The sequence below is a fragment of the Triticum dicoccoides genome, chromosome 4A (assembly GCF_002162155.2).
Source record: "Triticum dicoccoides isolate Atlit2015 ecotype Zavitan chromosome 4A, WEW_v2.0, whole genome shotgun sequence".
In the NCBI taxonomy this organism is placed as follows: domain Eukaryota; kingdom Viridiplantae; phylum Streptophyta; class Magnoliopsida; order Poales; family Poaceae; genus Triticum; species Triticum dicoccoides.
In genome coordinates this window covers 354,676,234-354,691,650 of record NC_041386.1, presented here as the reverse complement: position 1 = coordinate 354,691,650, position 15,417 = coordinate 354,676,234, and the positions used below count along the sequence as shown (strand labels likewise).

The following is a 15,417-nucleotide window of genomic DNA, read 5'->3' as shown; positions in this document are numbered from 1 at the left end:
TAGAAAACAGAATCTGTCAAAAAACAGAATAGTCTGAAGTAATCTCGAAATCTCGAATACTTATGTAACTCCAAAAATTCTGAAAACTTAGGACAGCCTGGGAAATTTATATATGAATCTTCTGGAAAAAATCATTATTTTATCATGGTTCTGTTAAAAATGAAATTATTTTTCTGGGCACAAAAGTTTCTATTTTTCAGCAAGATCAAATCAATTATCACCGTAAGCCATCCCAAAGGCCTTACTTGGCACAAACACTAATTAAAACACAAAAATACATTTAATACAGAGGTAATAATGCATATTTTATTCAAGAACAGTAGCAAAACAAAAAACTCAAAAAAAAATTGGTTGCCTCCCAACAAGCGCTATTGTTTAACGCCCTTAGTTAGGCATATTGCAATAGACCTATGTATTTTCATCTTTGGTATGCAATCCATAAGTAGATCTCATAATAGATTCATATGGCAACTTAATTTTCTTTCTAGGAAAGTGTTTCATGCCTTTCCTTGGCGGAAATTGAAATCTAATGTTTTGCTTCTTTCATATCAATAACTAGCAGGTGTACCCGCGCATTTGCGCGGCTAAGTTTTTTTCTGTATAATTCCTAGAGAATTGTGATCACTATTATTTAACATGTCACGTACTGTTGTTTTTAGGGATGATAATGTTAAAAATATGATGTTAGACTTTTAACCATGAGAATTTAAACGTTTTCTATGGAATTATGTTATAGCGACAACTTAATTTGCCATAAAAGATGTTGAATTTTCCATGCTAAAAAATCAGACAGGAGCGAAATCCTAGATCTATTTTCTTTCTCGGAAACAAATTTCTTTTGACATTCTATAGATTATAAAATACTCCCTTTGTTTTTAAATATAAGTCTTTTTAGAGATTTCAATAGAGACTACATATTTTGAAATGTACATTCCAAAATATGTTTATATATATCAGTATGTGGTCCGTATTGAAATGTAAAAGGACTTATATTTAGAGACGAAGGGAGTACTCATTCATTTATAGGCATCAAATATGCTTGGTACGGTCATAGGTATTCTCATCATTTCCTTCTAGTACGTGTAGTTTGCTCAACCATCCATTTTTGCCACTTGATACATGCTCCTGGTCGTGTTAAAAAAAGATACATGCTGCTGGTCGCACCAGATCAAATATCTCGCAAACTGACGGTTCAATGTAACAGTATGAATGGAAAACTCTGGACTATACTGGCCACCGTTGTACCCGAAGCACCCAGACATGGAAAAAAATCCCCTTTCTCTTACTGCTCTTTGGATCGAGGTCTGGCCGAGGCAGGGATGGCGCAAAGCTTCTGGCCGCGGATCTAGCGCTGCTCACCTTCCCATGATGCGGCATCTCATCTCTGCTGAACTGGAGAGGCAGATGTCAGGTCAGAGAGCTGGGTCGTCGCGTTTGACGACCATCTCCTCCACAGTTTTCCTCGTCGATCTCGTATTCTCCAATCACCCGGGTCTGGCTTTAGCATGTCTGTTAATTTTCGCCATTTTACTTTCATTTTTAAATTGCCAATAATATATTTTTCTTTTTCATACGGGATGTGATATATTTCAATTATTGGATCTGCGACACAGGATAGAGGTCAGCATGCCTGGTATGGTCGATGCGCCACATCTATGCATCGTTCCTACTTCCTCCATAATGCCCAATTCTTCACAGGTTTGTTTCCCCTTCTAATTTAATTAAAAAGTATATAATTTTCTATTTGCTGAAACAACATATTAGCAAGTTATATAACTCATATGTTTATTGTTTATTTAAGACAAAGTAAAAACTCTTGCATGTTTTAACTAAAATTTGCTTCATATGCTTTAATTAACATGCACCCAATTCTCAATTGGCTTAATGGGTGTAGGTCATACTTGTAATGCCTCTAGGTGAATCGACACATAAATACCTAATGTCGGTCTTTGCTTCTAGTGGAAAATTTGGCCTGTAGAGTTATTTGTACGAATTAGCACTGTGTGAGTTATTGTTCCGTGTGCATTCATAGGATCCTTGCTTATTCTTGCAGCCTCCCTCACAAGGGTAGTAGTCATGATTCTCACACTCACTGATATACATCCGTATGTAGTCCATATTGAAATCTCTAAAAGGACTTGTATTTAGGAACGGAGCAAGTATAATAGAAACATTCCTGTTCGAATTAGTAGATTTCTCAAATCAATGAACACATAGTCCTAAAAATTACCAAGAAAATCAAAGTTCACATTTTGAAGAAATTGTTAGACATATATAAGTCAAGTAAGAATGTAAGATGATGTTATAACATATATGACTAAATTGTGACTACCTGATCTGTCTATTTTTTTTGCCTCATCTAAGGAAGTTCTTGTAACGCCCTTCCGTAAAACATTTGCTCTTCTAGTGTGCGTTGTCGTACTTCTATCAATATCGATCATTTTTGGTAAAGATTCTTCCGCTAGGTGCCTATATATATGGAGTGACATTTAGTCATAGTTAATTAGTCAATAAATCAGAATAGCTGGTGTTTCATACCAGTTAAGAAGTTCCCGAGGTTTGGGTATATCGAGATCGGTATATACTCATGTGGCACTGCTTGACTATAGGCACAAATGTATCAAGTAGAAATCTGTTAAATATTTTATTTTTGTAAATAACATATCAGGTTTTAAAATTGTTGAACTTACCATTGTTGAGGTCACACAGACACTTTGGTTATCGATGAATATGTATAACATAAACCTGCTCATCCATATAGATCACATCAAGGCTAATAAGTTCATCGATTGGAGGATTATTGTATCCCATGTTCCCATTAGTTTCACTTAAACATCCCAGTTTTGGTATCTTGTTGAAGTCTCTTAGTTTCTTGTATTCCCATTGCTTCAAAAGGATTGAAAATGTACTTGTCAATTGATAATGTTCATATGAAGATTTTTGCTGAAGAAATTGAGTTCATAGTAATAATACTTACTAACCTTGTTGATTCAGGTGAGAAGGAAACTTGGATGGTTGGGTGTGACTTATGTAGAAAAGAGTTGCATGCCACTTCATAATTTGGGCGGCCTTTGATATTGCCTGAGCACCAAGTCTGAACATCTCGCATCATAGAGAGTTCGCTTCAATTGTCCTGGTGGTGGGATCGTCGAGTCACGGCGTCGTAGAGTTGGTTGGCTTCAATTTTCCTAGTCATGGTGCTGAGTCGTGAGTTGCTGGGTGTCTTAGATTTCCAGGCGGATGGTGGGCGTGTGCTGGGTGCTGGGTGTGGCCGGCTGTGTATTTTGATGTATGAGTTCTGGCTGTGCCCTTATGGAGTCCTTGTATGCTTATTATTTTTCTTCCAATTAAAGCCTATATGTGACAATAGGTTGATGGATGCGGCCAATTTTGTATTTTTATGGGGACTCTGTCCGTAAGCACTCTTTGTATGTGTTTACGTGTCCTTGGCTTACCGAGTGTCCGAGTTATGTATGTGTCCTTTAGAGTCCCGATTAGGAATTGCACGTGACAATAGTTGGACATGTAACGCCTTTATATAATATATTAGTGGAAGAGATAATTATTTTGTGTTGTGTTTTTTGGCTTCCTTCTACGATTATGTTGACAAGCCTTATGTGTGCATCTATGTTGATGAGCCTTATGTGTGCGTCTCCATATAGACGTGACAGTTCAATTTGCTGATCCGTACATATTAACTTATTACGTAAAATCTTTTAATCTCAGCCATTGTTTTTATGATCAAACGGTGGTAATAATATTAGTCTGTGTGGATTAACATGGTGTATTATTTGTCTTCTATTTTAATTATATAATAGATTGCACTAATCATAAGGAAAGGTCTACCAAGAATAATAGGACATGTAGGATTGTAATCTATATCATGGACAATGAAATCTACGGGCACATAATTACTATTTGCAACAATAAGAACATCATTAATTCTCCCCGTAGGTTTCTTAATAGTGGAATCCGCAAGATGCAAATTTAAAGAACAATTATCAAATTCACGAAAACCTAACACATCACATAAAGTTTTTGAAATCGTGAAAACGCTAGAAAATCACACAAAGCATGGTGCTTATAATCTTTAATCTTAATCTTAATAGTAGGTTCCCACTCATCATGAAGTTTTCTAGGGATAGAAACTTCCAATTCAAGCTTTTCTTCAAAAGATTTCATCATAGCTTCAACGATATGTTTAGTAAAAGCTTTATTTTGATTATAAGAATGAGGAGAATTCAACATGGATTGCAACAAGGAAATACAATCTATCAAAGAAAAATTATCATAATTAATATCCTTGAAATCCAAAAGAGTGGGTTCATCGCTACCTAAAGTTTTGACCTCTCCAATCCCACTTTTTATCAATTTTTGCATCAGGATCTATAAACTCCAAATTATTGCGACGCTTTTTAACTAAAGTTGACTCATCTCCAGTACCATCCTTATCAAGATTTATATTGGAAAACAAATATTCAATAGGAGTCACATCAATCACTTTAAGATCTTCATCATTATTTTCACAAAAACTAGAAGAACACGCTTTTACAAACCAATCTCGCTTAGCATGCATCTTAGCGGTTCTTTCTTTGAACTCATCAATGGAAATTCTCATAGATTTTAGAGATTCATTAATATCATGCTTGGGTGTAATAGACCTAATTTTCGAAGAATCAATCTCAAGAGAAATTCGATTAACGTTCCTAGCCAAATTATCAATCTTAAGCAAATTTTCTTCAACCAAAGCATTGAAATTCTTTTGCGAACTCATAAATTCTTTAATACTATTCTCAAGATCAGAGGGCGCATTATTATAATTTTTATAAGAATTGTTGTAGGAATTACCATAATTATTAGAGGAATTACTAGGGAATGGCCTGGGATTAAAATTACCTCTATACGCGTTATTACCAAAATTGTTCCTACCAACAAAATTAACATCCATAGATTCATTATTATTCTTAATCAAAGTGGACAAAGGAATATCATTAGGATCAATAGAAGCAATCTTGCTAGCAAATAATTTCATAAGTTCATCCATCTTTCCACTCAAAACATTAATCTCTTCAATCGCATGCACTTTTTAACTAGTGGAAGATCTTTTGGTGTGCCATTGAGAATAATTAACCATAATGTCATCTAGGAGCTTAATAGCTTCTCCTAAAGTAATTTCCATAAAATTACCTCCCGCGGCCAAATCTAAAAGATTTCTAGAAGCAAAGTTCAATCCGGCAAAAACAATTGTATAATCATCCATATATTTAAACCATGAGCAGGGCAATTTCGTATCATCAATTTCATCCTATCACATGATTGTGCAACATGTTCATGATCAAGTTGCTCAAAATTCATAATATCGTTTCTAAGGGAGATGATTTTAGTGGGAGAAAAATACTTGGAAATAAAAGCATTTTTACACTTATTTCATGAATCAATACTATTTTTAAGCAAAGATGAAAACCAAGTTTTAGCAGGATCTCGTAGTGAGAATGGAAATTGCTTCAATTTAACAATATCATTATCCACATCTTTATTTTTTTGGATATCACACAACTCAACGAAATTATTTAGATTGGATGCGTCATCTTCACTAGGAAGGCCGAAAAATTGATCTTTAATAACAAGATTCAGCAAAGCGGCATTAATCTATACTACTATATAGTGTACGAGTTTTTCAATTTTGAATCCTAAGCCTAAGAAGCAATTTTGGCCGTTGATGACGCCAATCCTATGGTCCAAAGTGAAAGGATTCGCACCTACAGTGCTCAGTGCACAAACACACTTCACTCTAGAGAAATCTCGACACTGCGGAATTGTTTATTGTTGGATGCTTCGACATTTTCTGTACGTGCAGCAGAAGTTGGCAGCCACTCCAATGTCCTGTGCTCCCATCTCCGATTTTCTCTTTCTTGGCATCATAGGATTTTCTGTGGCTACACACGATTAGTAGGGGATGGTGCAAGTGTGGCCAGTTATTGCTTTTCACGTGTGCACAATGCATCACAGGATTGGATTATATGTGTCCAAACTTTGTACCCTAGAATATTGCGTTTCTTAGAGAATATTATAACAGCTTTGTTATACATTAGCTAAGTCACCTTGTGATTAGAGTATAACACGGTACAAATATCTGAGACTGATAATTTTTTGGCATGTGCATTTTCTTCTAAGTTTTGCAACTATAAAATACTATTCCTCCAAGCACAAATGTAATTATAAGATAATTCCTATTTACTGTATGCATCATTAACAAATTTTTATTATGTTTGCACCAGAACCACCCACTGTAGGAGTGATAAGTGATAACTACCATAATAGCTTTACGTACAAACAAAACACAACGGTTGATTTGTTAGAATTTCCAAGATCCGTGTGTTTGATTTTCTTCTTTTGGAAAATTTGTATCCATGAATTGAACATTTCACGTGATGTGCACGTACCCGCGTACTAGTTTCATAAGATTCCGTGCTAGTGGCGTGAGCAATCGGAGTACTAATAAAATTAGTATTGGAAAAGTCACACAATTTGGTATTCCCTCGAGTCATCGTGACAAAGCAAGCAGTCCAACACTCAAGCAAACAAAAAGCAAGCGAAAAGATGAATGGAAGAAGGGCGAATAAAAAGGCAAATCTTTTAAAAAATCGCTTTAGAAGTGGGGGAGAGGAAAGCGAGAGGCAAATGGCGAATAATATAATGCAAGAGATGAGAGTTTATGATGGGTATTTGGTAGGCTTGATGTAGATCTCCCCGGCAATGGTGCCAGAAATTCTTCCTGCTACTTCTTGACCTTGCGTTGGTTTTTCCCTTGAAGAGGAAAGGGTGATGTAGTATAGTAGAGATAAGTATTTCCCTCGGTTAAGAACTAAGGTATCAATCCAGTAGGAGAAACACGCAAGTCCCCAATAGATGCACCTGCACAAACAATCAAACACTTGAACCCAACGCGATAAAGGGGTTGTCAATCCCTTCACGATCACTTGCAAATGTGAGATCTGATAGAGATAGATAGAACTAAACAAAAGATAAAATATTTTTGGGTTTTTTGGTTTATAGATCTGAACATAAATTATTGCAAGTAGTAGATCAGAAACTAATATGATAGAAAATACTCGGGGGGCATAGGTTTCACTAGAGGCTTCTCTCATGAAGGCAAATAATACGGTGGGTGAACAAATTACTGTCGAGCAATTGATAGAAAAGCGCAAAGTTATGACGATATCCAAGGCAATGATTATGCAATATAGGAATCACGTCCGTGTCAAGTAGACCGACTCCTGCCTGCATCTACTACTATTACTCCACACATTGACCGCTATCCAGCATGCATCTAGAGTATTAAGTTCACAAAGAACGGAGTAACGCCTTAAGTAATATGACATGATGTAGAGGAATAAACTAGAGCGATATGATGAAAACACCATCTTTTTATCCTCAATGGCAACAATTAAATATGTGTCTCGCTACCCCTACTTTGTGACTAGGTGAAATCACGCAAGATTGAACCCAAAGTTAAGCACCTCTCCCATTGCAAGAAAAACCAATCTAGTTGGCCAAACCAAACCGATGGTTTGAAGATAAATACAAAGATATCAAATTATGCATATAAGAATTCTGAGAAAATTCAAATAATATTCATAGATAAGTTGATCATAAATCCACAATTCATCGGGTCTCGACAAACACACTGCAAAAGAAGATTACATTGGATAAATCTCCAAGAACATCGAGGAGAACATGGTATTGAGAATCAAAGAGAGAGAAGAAGTCATCTAGCTACTAGCTATGGACCCGTAGGTTTGTGGTAAACTACACATGCTTCATCGGAAGGGCAATAGAGTTGATGTAGATGCCCTCCGTGATCGAATCCCCCTCCAGCAGGATGCCAGAAAAGTCCCCAAGATGGGATCTCATGAGAACAGAAGGTTGCAGCAGTGGAAAAGTGTTTTCATGGACGCCTTTGGTGGTTCTGGAATATATGTGAATATATAAGAGGAAGAGCTAGGTGAGGGGAGTCCAGAGGGGCCCACAAGGTAGCCCCCCCCCCCTAGGGCGCACCCTCCACCCTTGCCACCGCCTCGTGCCTCTTATGTCTTGGACTCCAAGTCTCGTGGGTGTCTTCTAGTCCAAGAACAATCATCGTGAAGTTTTGTTTCGTTTGGACTTCGTTTAGTATTCCTTTTCTGCAAATCTCAAAAACAAGGAAAAAATAGAAACCGGCACTCGGCTCTAGGTTAATAGGTTAGTCCAAAAAAATAATATAAAATAGCATATTAATGCATATAAAACATCCAAAATAGATAATATAATAGCGTGGAACAATCAAAAATTATAGATGCATTGGAGACATATTAGACCCCCTTTAACAATATGGTGTTTCCTATGACTCAAGAAAGGAAAATGAAACTACGAAAAAAAAGTCTTCACGCTTCATAATCCTCACATCAATATCAATATTTTCAAGGTCACACCAATTTCCTCATTTTCAAAGTCTTCAACAAAACCAAAGTCTTCAATTGAAGACATTCATTTTTAGGGGTAAACTTTCTTTGAGTATATCAAACTCCTCAGAGACTTTTAGACATGTGTACACTCACAAACATATTAGTCCCTTAACCAATAAGTCTTCAATACACCAAAATCACTAAGTGGCATCTCCCACCTTTTTTGGTGATTGATGACAAATAGGTTAAGTTTTCAACGGGGATAAACAGATGAAGTGTAAATATTGATATTGGGGAATTTGATCACAAGATATAGAACTCCCCCTGAAGATGTGCATATTTGAGGAATTTAATTTGGATTGCAAATGCACATTGTAGAATAAAATTATGGATATCTCCCCCTATATCTTGTAATTCATACAAGCATTTAACATATGATATGAAGAATTTGAAATGCATGATGAAATATGGTATCTGGCAAAATTCAGCATGCCATTAAGGTACTTAAGGAAATAAGCATGCAGAAAGTAGCTCAAAAGTATCAGACCACCATCATACTTAAGTTTACAACTCATCAAACAAACACTTCAGAAGAGCGAGTGTTGTAACTTAAAGAAAAAACATCCCATACATAGAGACTCGCTTGAAGACTAACTCAAATTTGCCCCCCTTTGTCATCAAATGACCAAGAGGGATGAAAAATGACGACTAACGCCCCTGAAGAATATCGTCATGAGGTTGATGGAGGAGCACGCGCGTTGTTGGGGTCGCTTGTTGAATTAGGGCCTATCGCAGTGTCTTCGAGATCCTCAGCTTCATCTGTATCATGCGATGAAGAAAATGAACTTGTGACCAACTAAGGAACTTTGACCTTCTTGAATTTCTTCGAGGGGGGATTTGACCACTCAAAGTTCTGTTGAAAGTCCATCTACTTGAGGTCTTCATCACTGTAAAGATGAGAAAGTATGGCCCAAGTGCGATTAAGATTTCATGCGGATAGTAATGATTCTTCTTCATAGTGTTCTAAGTAATAGTCATGTTATGGAGAATCGAGCCAAATAGACGCTTGACCCACTTGTGATTGTGATCGACCTTATGGAGAAGACTTAGAAGAAGCTCGCGATCAGTCATCACTCGTGGGGTAGTGGCTTGAGGATTTTGCACATTGGCTTTAGAAGCAAAATCTTGAGTTGCAGAGTCATCATTGGTGGAATAAGATGCAGTCTATGAAACTGACCATCCAATGGACGAGTGCCTTCATCAATAACAACATCCCTAGAGTAATGCTTGTAATTAGTGGCATTGCATCCATGCATCATGTCTAAATTCTAAAAGTTGAACTGAGGAAATTTGAAGGCCTCAAAATTTTAATTAGAAAGAACAACAAGAACCCTAAGAATTTCATTCAATGAAACCAAAATGTTCATCTTTGATGTTTGATATTTTTGGCAAGGGTTTTGATCCAAGCTAGATATAATGAACACTTTTGAAGATTATTTTGGGCTTTGGATTGAAATCAATACTATATTTGAATTTGAATTTGTATTCTTCATATATGGAATATAAATTCAAATGTCTCTAATATATTTTGTGAGCTTGTGGAGAAGTCCTTTGAGGAACATAAAATATGGGCATGAGTTTGAATCCTATTTTCAATTTAAACAATGGCAAATAAATAAATAAAAGAAAACCAAACAGAAAAATAAAACAAAGCAAAAACTACCTGGACGTACCTGGCTGGCCAGCCCACCTGGCGGCGCAGCCAACCGACCCAGCCCACCAGGGGCAGAGGCGTCTTCCACCTCGCGCCAGTCGGGTGCAAAGCGCATGCCCGATGCGCGCGCGCCTGTAGCTCGCCGCCTCCTTCTTTCCGACGAGCCCCTGGACGCATGGCCGACTTCCTCGGTGTCATCCGAATTCCTCTGGCTCGCTCACTCTTCCCCCTACTCTCTCCCTCGCCGTTCCCCACCTCACCAAACACGCCCGCCTCCGCCGACGAGCACCACAACGACCATCGCCTCTCCCTCGTCCCCTCGAGCAGTCCAGAAGCTCCGCATCATCGCCATCGTCCTCTCCGCCGAGCCACGCGGCACCGGACACCTCGAACACCGCAGTCATCTTCTACCTCGGGCAACTGAGATCGTCGGCGCCCGTTTGTCGTCCATGGTGCCTCTCGGAGCCTGCTGAGTCCTCCATTGGAATCCCACTGAGCTCCTCCGTCTTCCCCTTCACTCCCCGTGCTCTAATTTGTGCGCTAGCCACCACCCCACGAGCACCTGAAGCCGTTGTCCGCCATTGCTGACGAGCTCGACGCTCTCGAGCTTCTCTGCTCGAACGCGTTGCACCACCGTGCTCCTCGTGACACGAGGAGGCCGTAGAGCCTACGCACACAAGCAGTCGAGCACCCTAGCTTCGTTTTCGTTGATGTTGTAGCTCTGGCCACCACATTCATCGTTGTTGCCATCACTGGGGGGGGCTCCCCTCGCCTAGCCCGCTTGCTCTATTGGACGCGACGCACTCCCAGCGTCCCATAGCCACAAGCCGCACTCAAAACCGAGCCCCGTAGCGGTTTTCTGACGAGCTTCCGCCACGGATTTGGTCGTCGTCGGCCGAGCTCCGGCGAGTGCCGATGTGGCACTATCATTAGGCGCTAACCCCACTATTTAAACCCCCCCTCACACACAACCACTGACAGCGGGCCCTACCACTGGTCAAACCCCAGTCAGTGCTAGGTTTGACTAGGATTAGTCCTTGTGTCACTGATGTGTGGACCCCACATGTTAGGTTTGACCTAGGCAGCCCCGTTGACTTGCTGATGTCCGCATGGGTCATGCTGACACGGTATATATTTTCTGGGATTTAAAATAAATCAAAAATGCTTCATTTATTTTGAAAAAATATCCAAAACTTCAAAAATTCATATAAATTCAACCGTAACTCCAAATGAAATAATTTATATATGAAAATTATTAGAAAAATCTAATCTATCCATTCGTACTAGTTTCATGCATGACAAAGAACTTAACCTTACTATATAGATAAAAATAAGTTAATGCACTTTGTAAATTCATAACTTGAGTTTGATTTTGAACCTTTGGTTCAAATTAACTCAAACCCTTCCATTGGTAGCTACATTAGCTCAAATCACAGCATATTGACATGTCACATTCATACATCATATTGTTGCGTTGCATTGATTCTGCTCCTTCTTTGTTTGCTTGTGTTGCTCCCTCTCAGTGGACGTTGTTCCGACGTCGTGATCATTGACACCGATGAAGAACTATACTATCTTCAGAGTGCCAGGCAAGCAAGCCCCCTTTGAGCATTCCGATACAATCCCACTCTCTCACTCCTGCTCTCATTTACTTCATTAGGACAATAACGATTCAACTGTTACATGCTGCGGTAGTTGAACCCTTTCCTCTGCATGACCTGTCTTTGCCATAGTAAATAGTTGAAACGACCACTAGCATGAGTAGGAGTTGTTTGAGCCATGATGTGCCTACTCATTCATGCTTGCTTGTTATGCCTGCTATGCTTAGAGTTGTGTCAGGTATGATTCATTTGGGATGGATTGGGATGGAGATGAACATGTCCTACTGATGAGAGATAAGTGTGTGAACATGATTCGGTAAAGGTAGCGATGAGAGGCCAGGTAGGAGTACAAGGTGGGTTGTCTCATTGAAGCCATCCTCAGGAACTAAGTTCCGTGTTTGTGATCAAAGAACAGCTACTACCACACGTTGGGCCCTGAAATATGACCCCGCTCGACTTATTAACCCCCTTGTCCTCCGTCCAGGAGTTGCAAGTAGTTTGTAGTGTTTATAGTATGCTGGAGGTCGTGCGTAGCGCTGACCCTAGGGGTGGGCTATGATGTGGTAGGCAAGTGGCACGGTATACCGAGGCACCCATTTGGTGGGCTCGAGAACCCTGCACACATCGTTTAGGGCCGTAGTGGAAAACCTCGGCTGGTCTTCCTTGCGGATGGAACTCAAATAGGCAATAAACCTGGACTAGAAACTTGTGTGGTTAGTCAGGTCGTGGTTTACACCCACGTTGGCTTTCGCTTGAAGTCTGCCGAGCACATGTCATGTGCAAACGCTAAGTGGTGGAAACATGTGTGAAGAAGTACCCCCCTACAGGGTTATATATGATCTATTCGAATAGCTGCGTCCGCGGATGTGGACTACTTGGAATGCTTACATTGTTCATAGATAACTGGAAGTGCATACTCTAAAATGCGAAAGATAAGCATGAGTGCTATCAATGGCCTTCTCATAGGGAGACGGGAGCGGGTCCATAGTGATGTATTGATTTGGTGAATATGTGGACTCGTGTGCGCCACCTCAAAGAAAGTACTCGTAGTACACGATAGCCACTGAGTCAAAGATGGCTTGTTGCAGTTAAACTCCACCACCCCTTTGTTGATACTGATGCATATGTAGATAGTTCTGATGTAAGTCTTGCTGGGTACATTTGTACTCATGTTTGCTTAATTTATGTTTTTGCAGAGAGACCTCATTCTCGCTAGTAGTTTCACGTGGGCTTATGAGCTTGGGAATCCCAGAGAGAGGTCTGGTTCCTTTGGAGGGTCTTGTAGATAGATAGGCTTCTTAGCCTTCTTTATTTTAGATGTCTATACTCAGACATGTTTATGCATCTGCTTGGCTTGTATGACTTTGTGTGAAGGGTCATGAGACTCGCTGCTTGTAATAAATGTTATGATGGCTCTTGTGGGCCTTTATCTATATGAGTTGTTGAGTTATGTTGTGATGCCTTGTTGTACAACGCATACTTGCATGTTATGCATACGTGTAACATGTATTGCTATGTGTGGGATCCAACAACCTAGTCATTTATTCTTGGTAGTCTCTCTTACGGGGAAATGTCTCCTAGTGCTTCCACTGAGCCATGGTAGCTTGCTACTGCTCCAGAACACATGGGATGATCGGCATGTGTCCTTCTTTGCTCTTTTGTTCGTCCCTCCGGGGAAATGTCATGCGGTGCTTACCAGAGTCCTGATTGCTTGCTATAGGCTAGATTCACTCGCTGCTGACCGACACATGCATTCCTGGGTCATGTATGCCTATCCCAGTAAGTGAGTGCCACCTTGGGTTTATGACTAGTCATGTCGACCCGCGGTATTTGTCATATGGATGGTACCGACACTATCATATACGTGAGCCAAAAGGCACAAACGGTCCCGAGCCAGGTAAGGTAGCACCCGTGGGGATACCGTGTGTGAGGCCGCAAAGTGATACGATGTGTTACATGCTAGATCGGTGTGACTTAGGGTCAGGGTCCTGACAATAGGGCTTCAATTGAAACGGCGAAAGTGCAACATTTGCCAAAGTCCTCATGAAGAAATCATGATAGTTAATGGGAATACCATCTATAATGTTGAATAGCAAATTTTGAATGATGCCAACAACTTCTTCTTCTTCAGAGTTGTGGCCTTTGATCGGACTGAGGGAATCCTTCACTAGGAAGGTGGTTCTAGGAGCTTGGCCTGGCCGCAAAGGCTTCATCAACACTTGCATGAGGTGATTTTGAAGTTCAGGTTCTTCATACATGAGCCTTGCGCCTTTTGTAGGAGGACTGACTGGGATGGCATGAAGTAATTCAGAGGCTGGAGCTTTATAATGAGTGTTTTCAGTCATCCAGTCTAGAACCCATGAATTGATATCAACCACATTGCCAGTGAGATGCAGGGTTGCATAGAACTGAAGAATTAGCTCTTCCTTCCAGTCATAGATATCAGCACAGAAATTGAGGAGTCCAGCTTCGTGAAGAACATTGAGAACTGGTTGAAAGCATGGAATGGACTCCATATCCACATGAGGAATTTGGCGGTGCTGGAAGACTTTGTCCTTATCAAACAGAAGATATGCATAGAAATTCATCTGGCTCGCAGTCCCAAACCTCTTGCACCTTAGTCTTGCTGAGTCATATGGATTTGCATCAGTGGAGAAATGATGCTCAGTGAAGAAATCATCATTCTTGAATTTTGGCCTCTTTGCATGAGGATTTTGAGGCTTGGGCTGAAGATTTGTAGCAGAAGGCCTCACAATCTCTTGAGACACAACTTCAGGTAATTCAAATTGAGGAATTTCAGTGGCAGTTTCATTGGCAGTAGTCTGGTTCTCCATTTCTTTAGTTATTACAGCTAGAACATCTTCAGGTATGGATTGGAGTGAAGCTTGACGTCCTGCAGATCGAGATGGACCTAGAGGGGGGTCGTGAATAGGTACAATTACAAAATTTAATTATTACTTAGCAATTTTAGGCAATAATGTGGAATATGAAAGTGAGCCTAACAATTGCAATTGTGATGCTAAGAGCTAAGCAAGATAAACAAGTAACACAAGTAAGCAAGCGCAATATGATATAAGTAAGAGCTAATAGACAAGTAACCACAAGTAGAGAGTTAGGGTTAGGAATAACCGCAACTCTGGGAGATGAGGATGTATGCCGATGTTCACTTCCTTGGAGGGAAGCTACGTCACCGTTAGAGAGGTGGATGTTACCACGAAGGCACACCAACGCCACGAAGGCTCACCCTATTCTCCCTTTGAGACAACAGCACGGAGGCGTTTCTCAACCACTAGTGGTAGACCTTGGGGTGGTCTCCAAACCCTCACAAACTTTTCTGGGGGTAATCACAATGGTGAATTCCTCTCCGAAAGATTCCTACCACCTAGGAGTCTCCAACCTCCAAGAGTAACAAGAACGATGGGAAAAGCTCAAGACTTGCTCAAATCACGAATTCCTTTGGTGCAAAGAAGGGGAAGGAGTGGATCTATCACTTGATAAGACAACTTGTCTCAAATGCTGTCAACACCGTTAGGGATCTAAGATTTGGTGTGGAGGTAGTGAGAGAGAGAGTGTGTGAAAAGTGTTCTAGGGTTTTGCTCAAAGTGAATGGTCAACCCTCTCCCGTGGGGAAGAAAGGCTATATATAGTGTGAGCACAA

General features: G+C 40.1%; 1 protein-coding gene across 4 annotated transcripts; it reads left to right on the top strand.

Annotated features, from left to right (window-relative positions):
* Positions 1–1,158: 1,158 nt before the first annotated feature.
* On the top strand, positions 1,159–3,568 carry LOC119285909. 4 transcript variants are annotated; one of them, XR_005139971.1, is made up of 3 exons: positions 1,159–1,411; positions 1,614–1,698; positions 2,995–3,568. XR_005139971.1 is itself a non-coding variant. In XM_037565237.1 (3 exons), exons 1-3 carry the CDS (start codon positions 1,210–1,212, stop codon positions 3,073–3,075), a joined length of 363 nt encoding a protein of 120 aa, XP_037421134.1. In that variant the 5' UTR covers positions 1,160–1,209; the 3' UTR covers positions 3,076–3,568. The 4 variants fall into 4 exon arrangements, 2 of the variants coding, with proteins under 2 accessions (XP_037421134.1, XP_037421133.1); XM_037565237.1 differs by having other exon boundaries at positions 1,160–1,411; positions 1,619–1,698; XR_005139970.1 differs by having other exon boundaries at positions 1,161–1,492.
* The last annotated feature ends 11,849 nt before the right edge of the window (positions 3,569–15,417 follow it).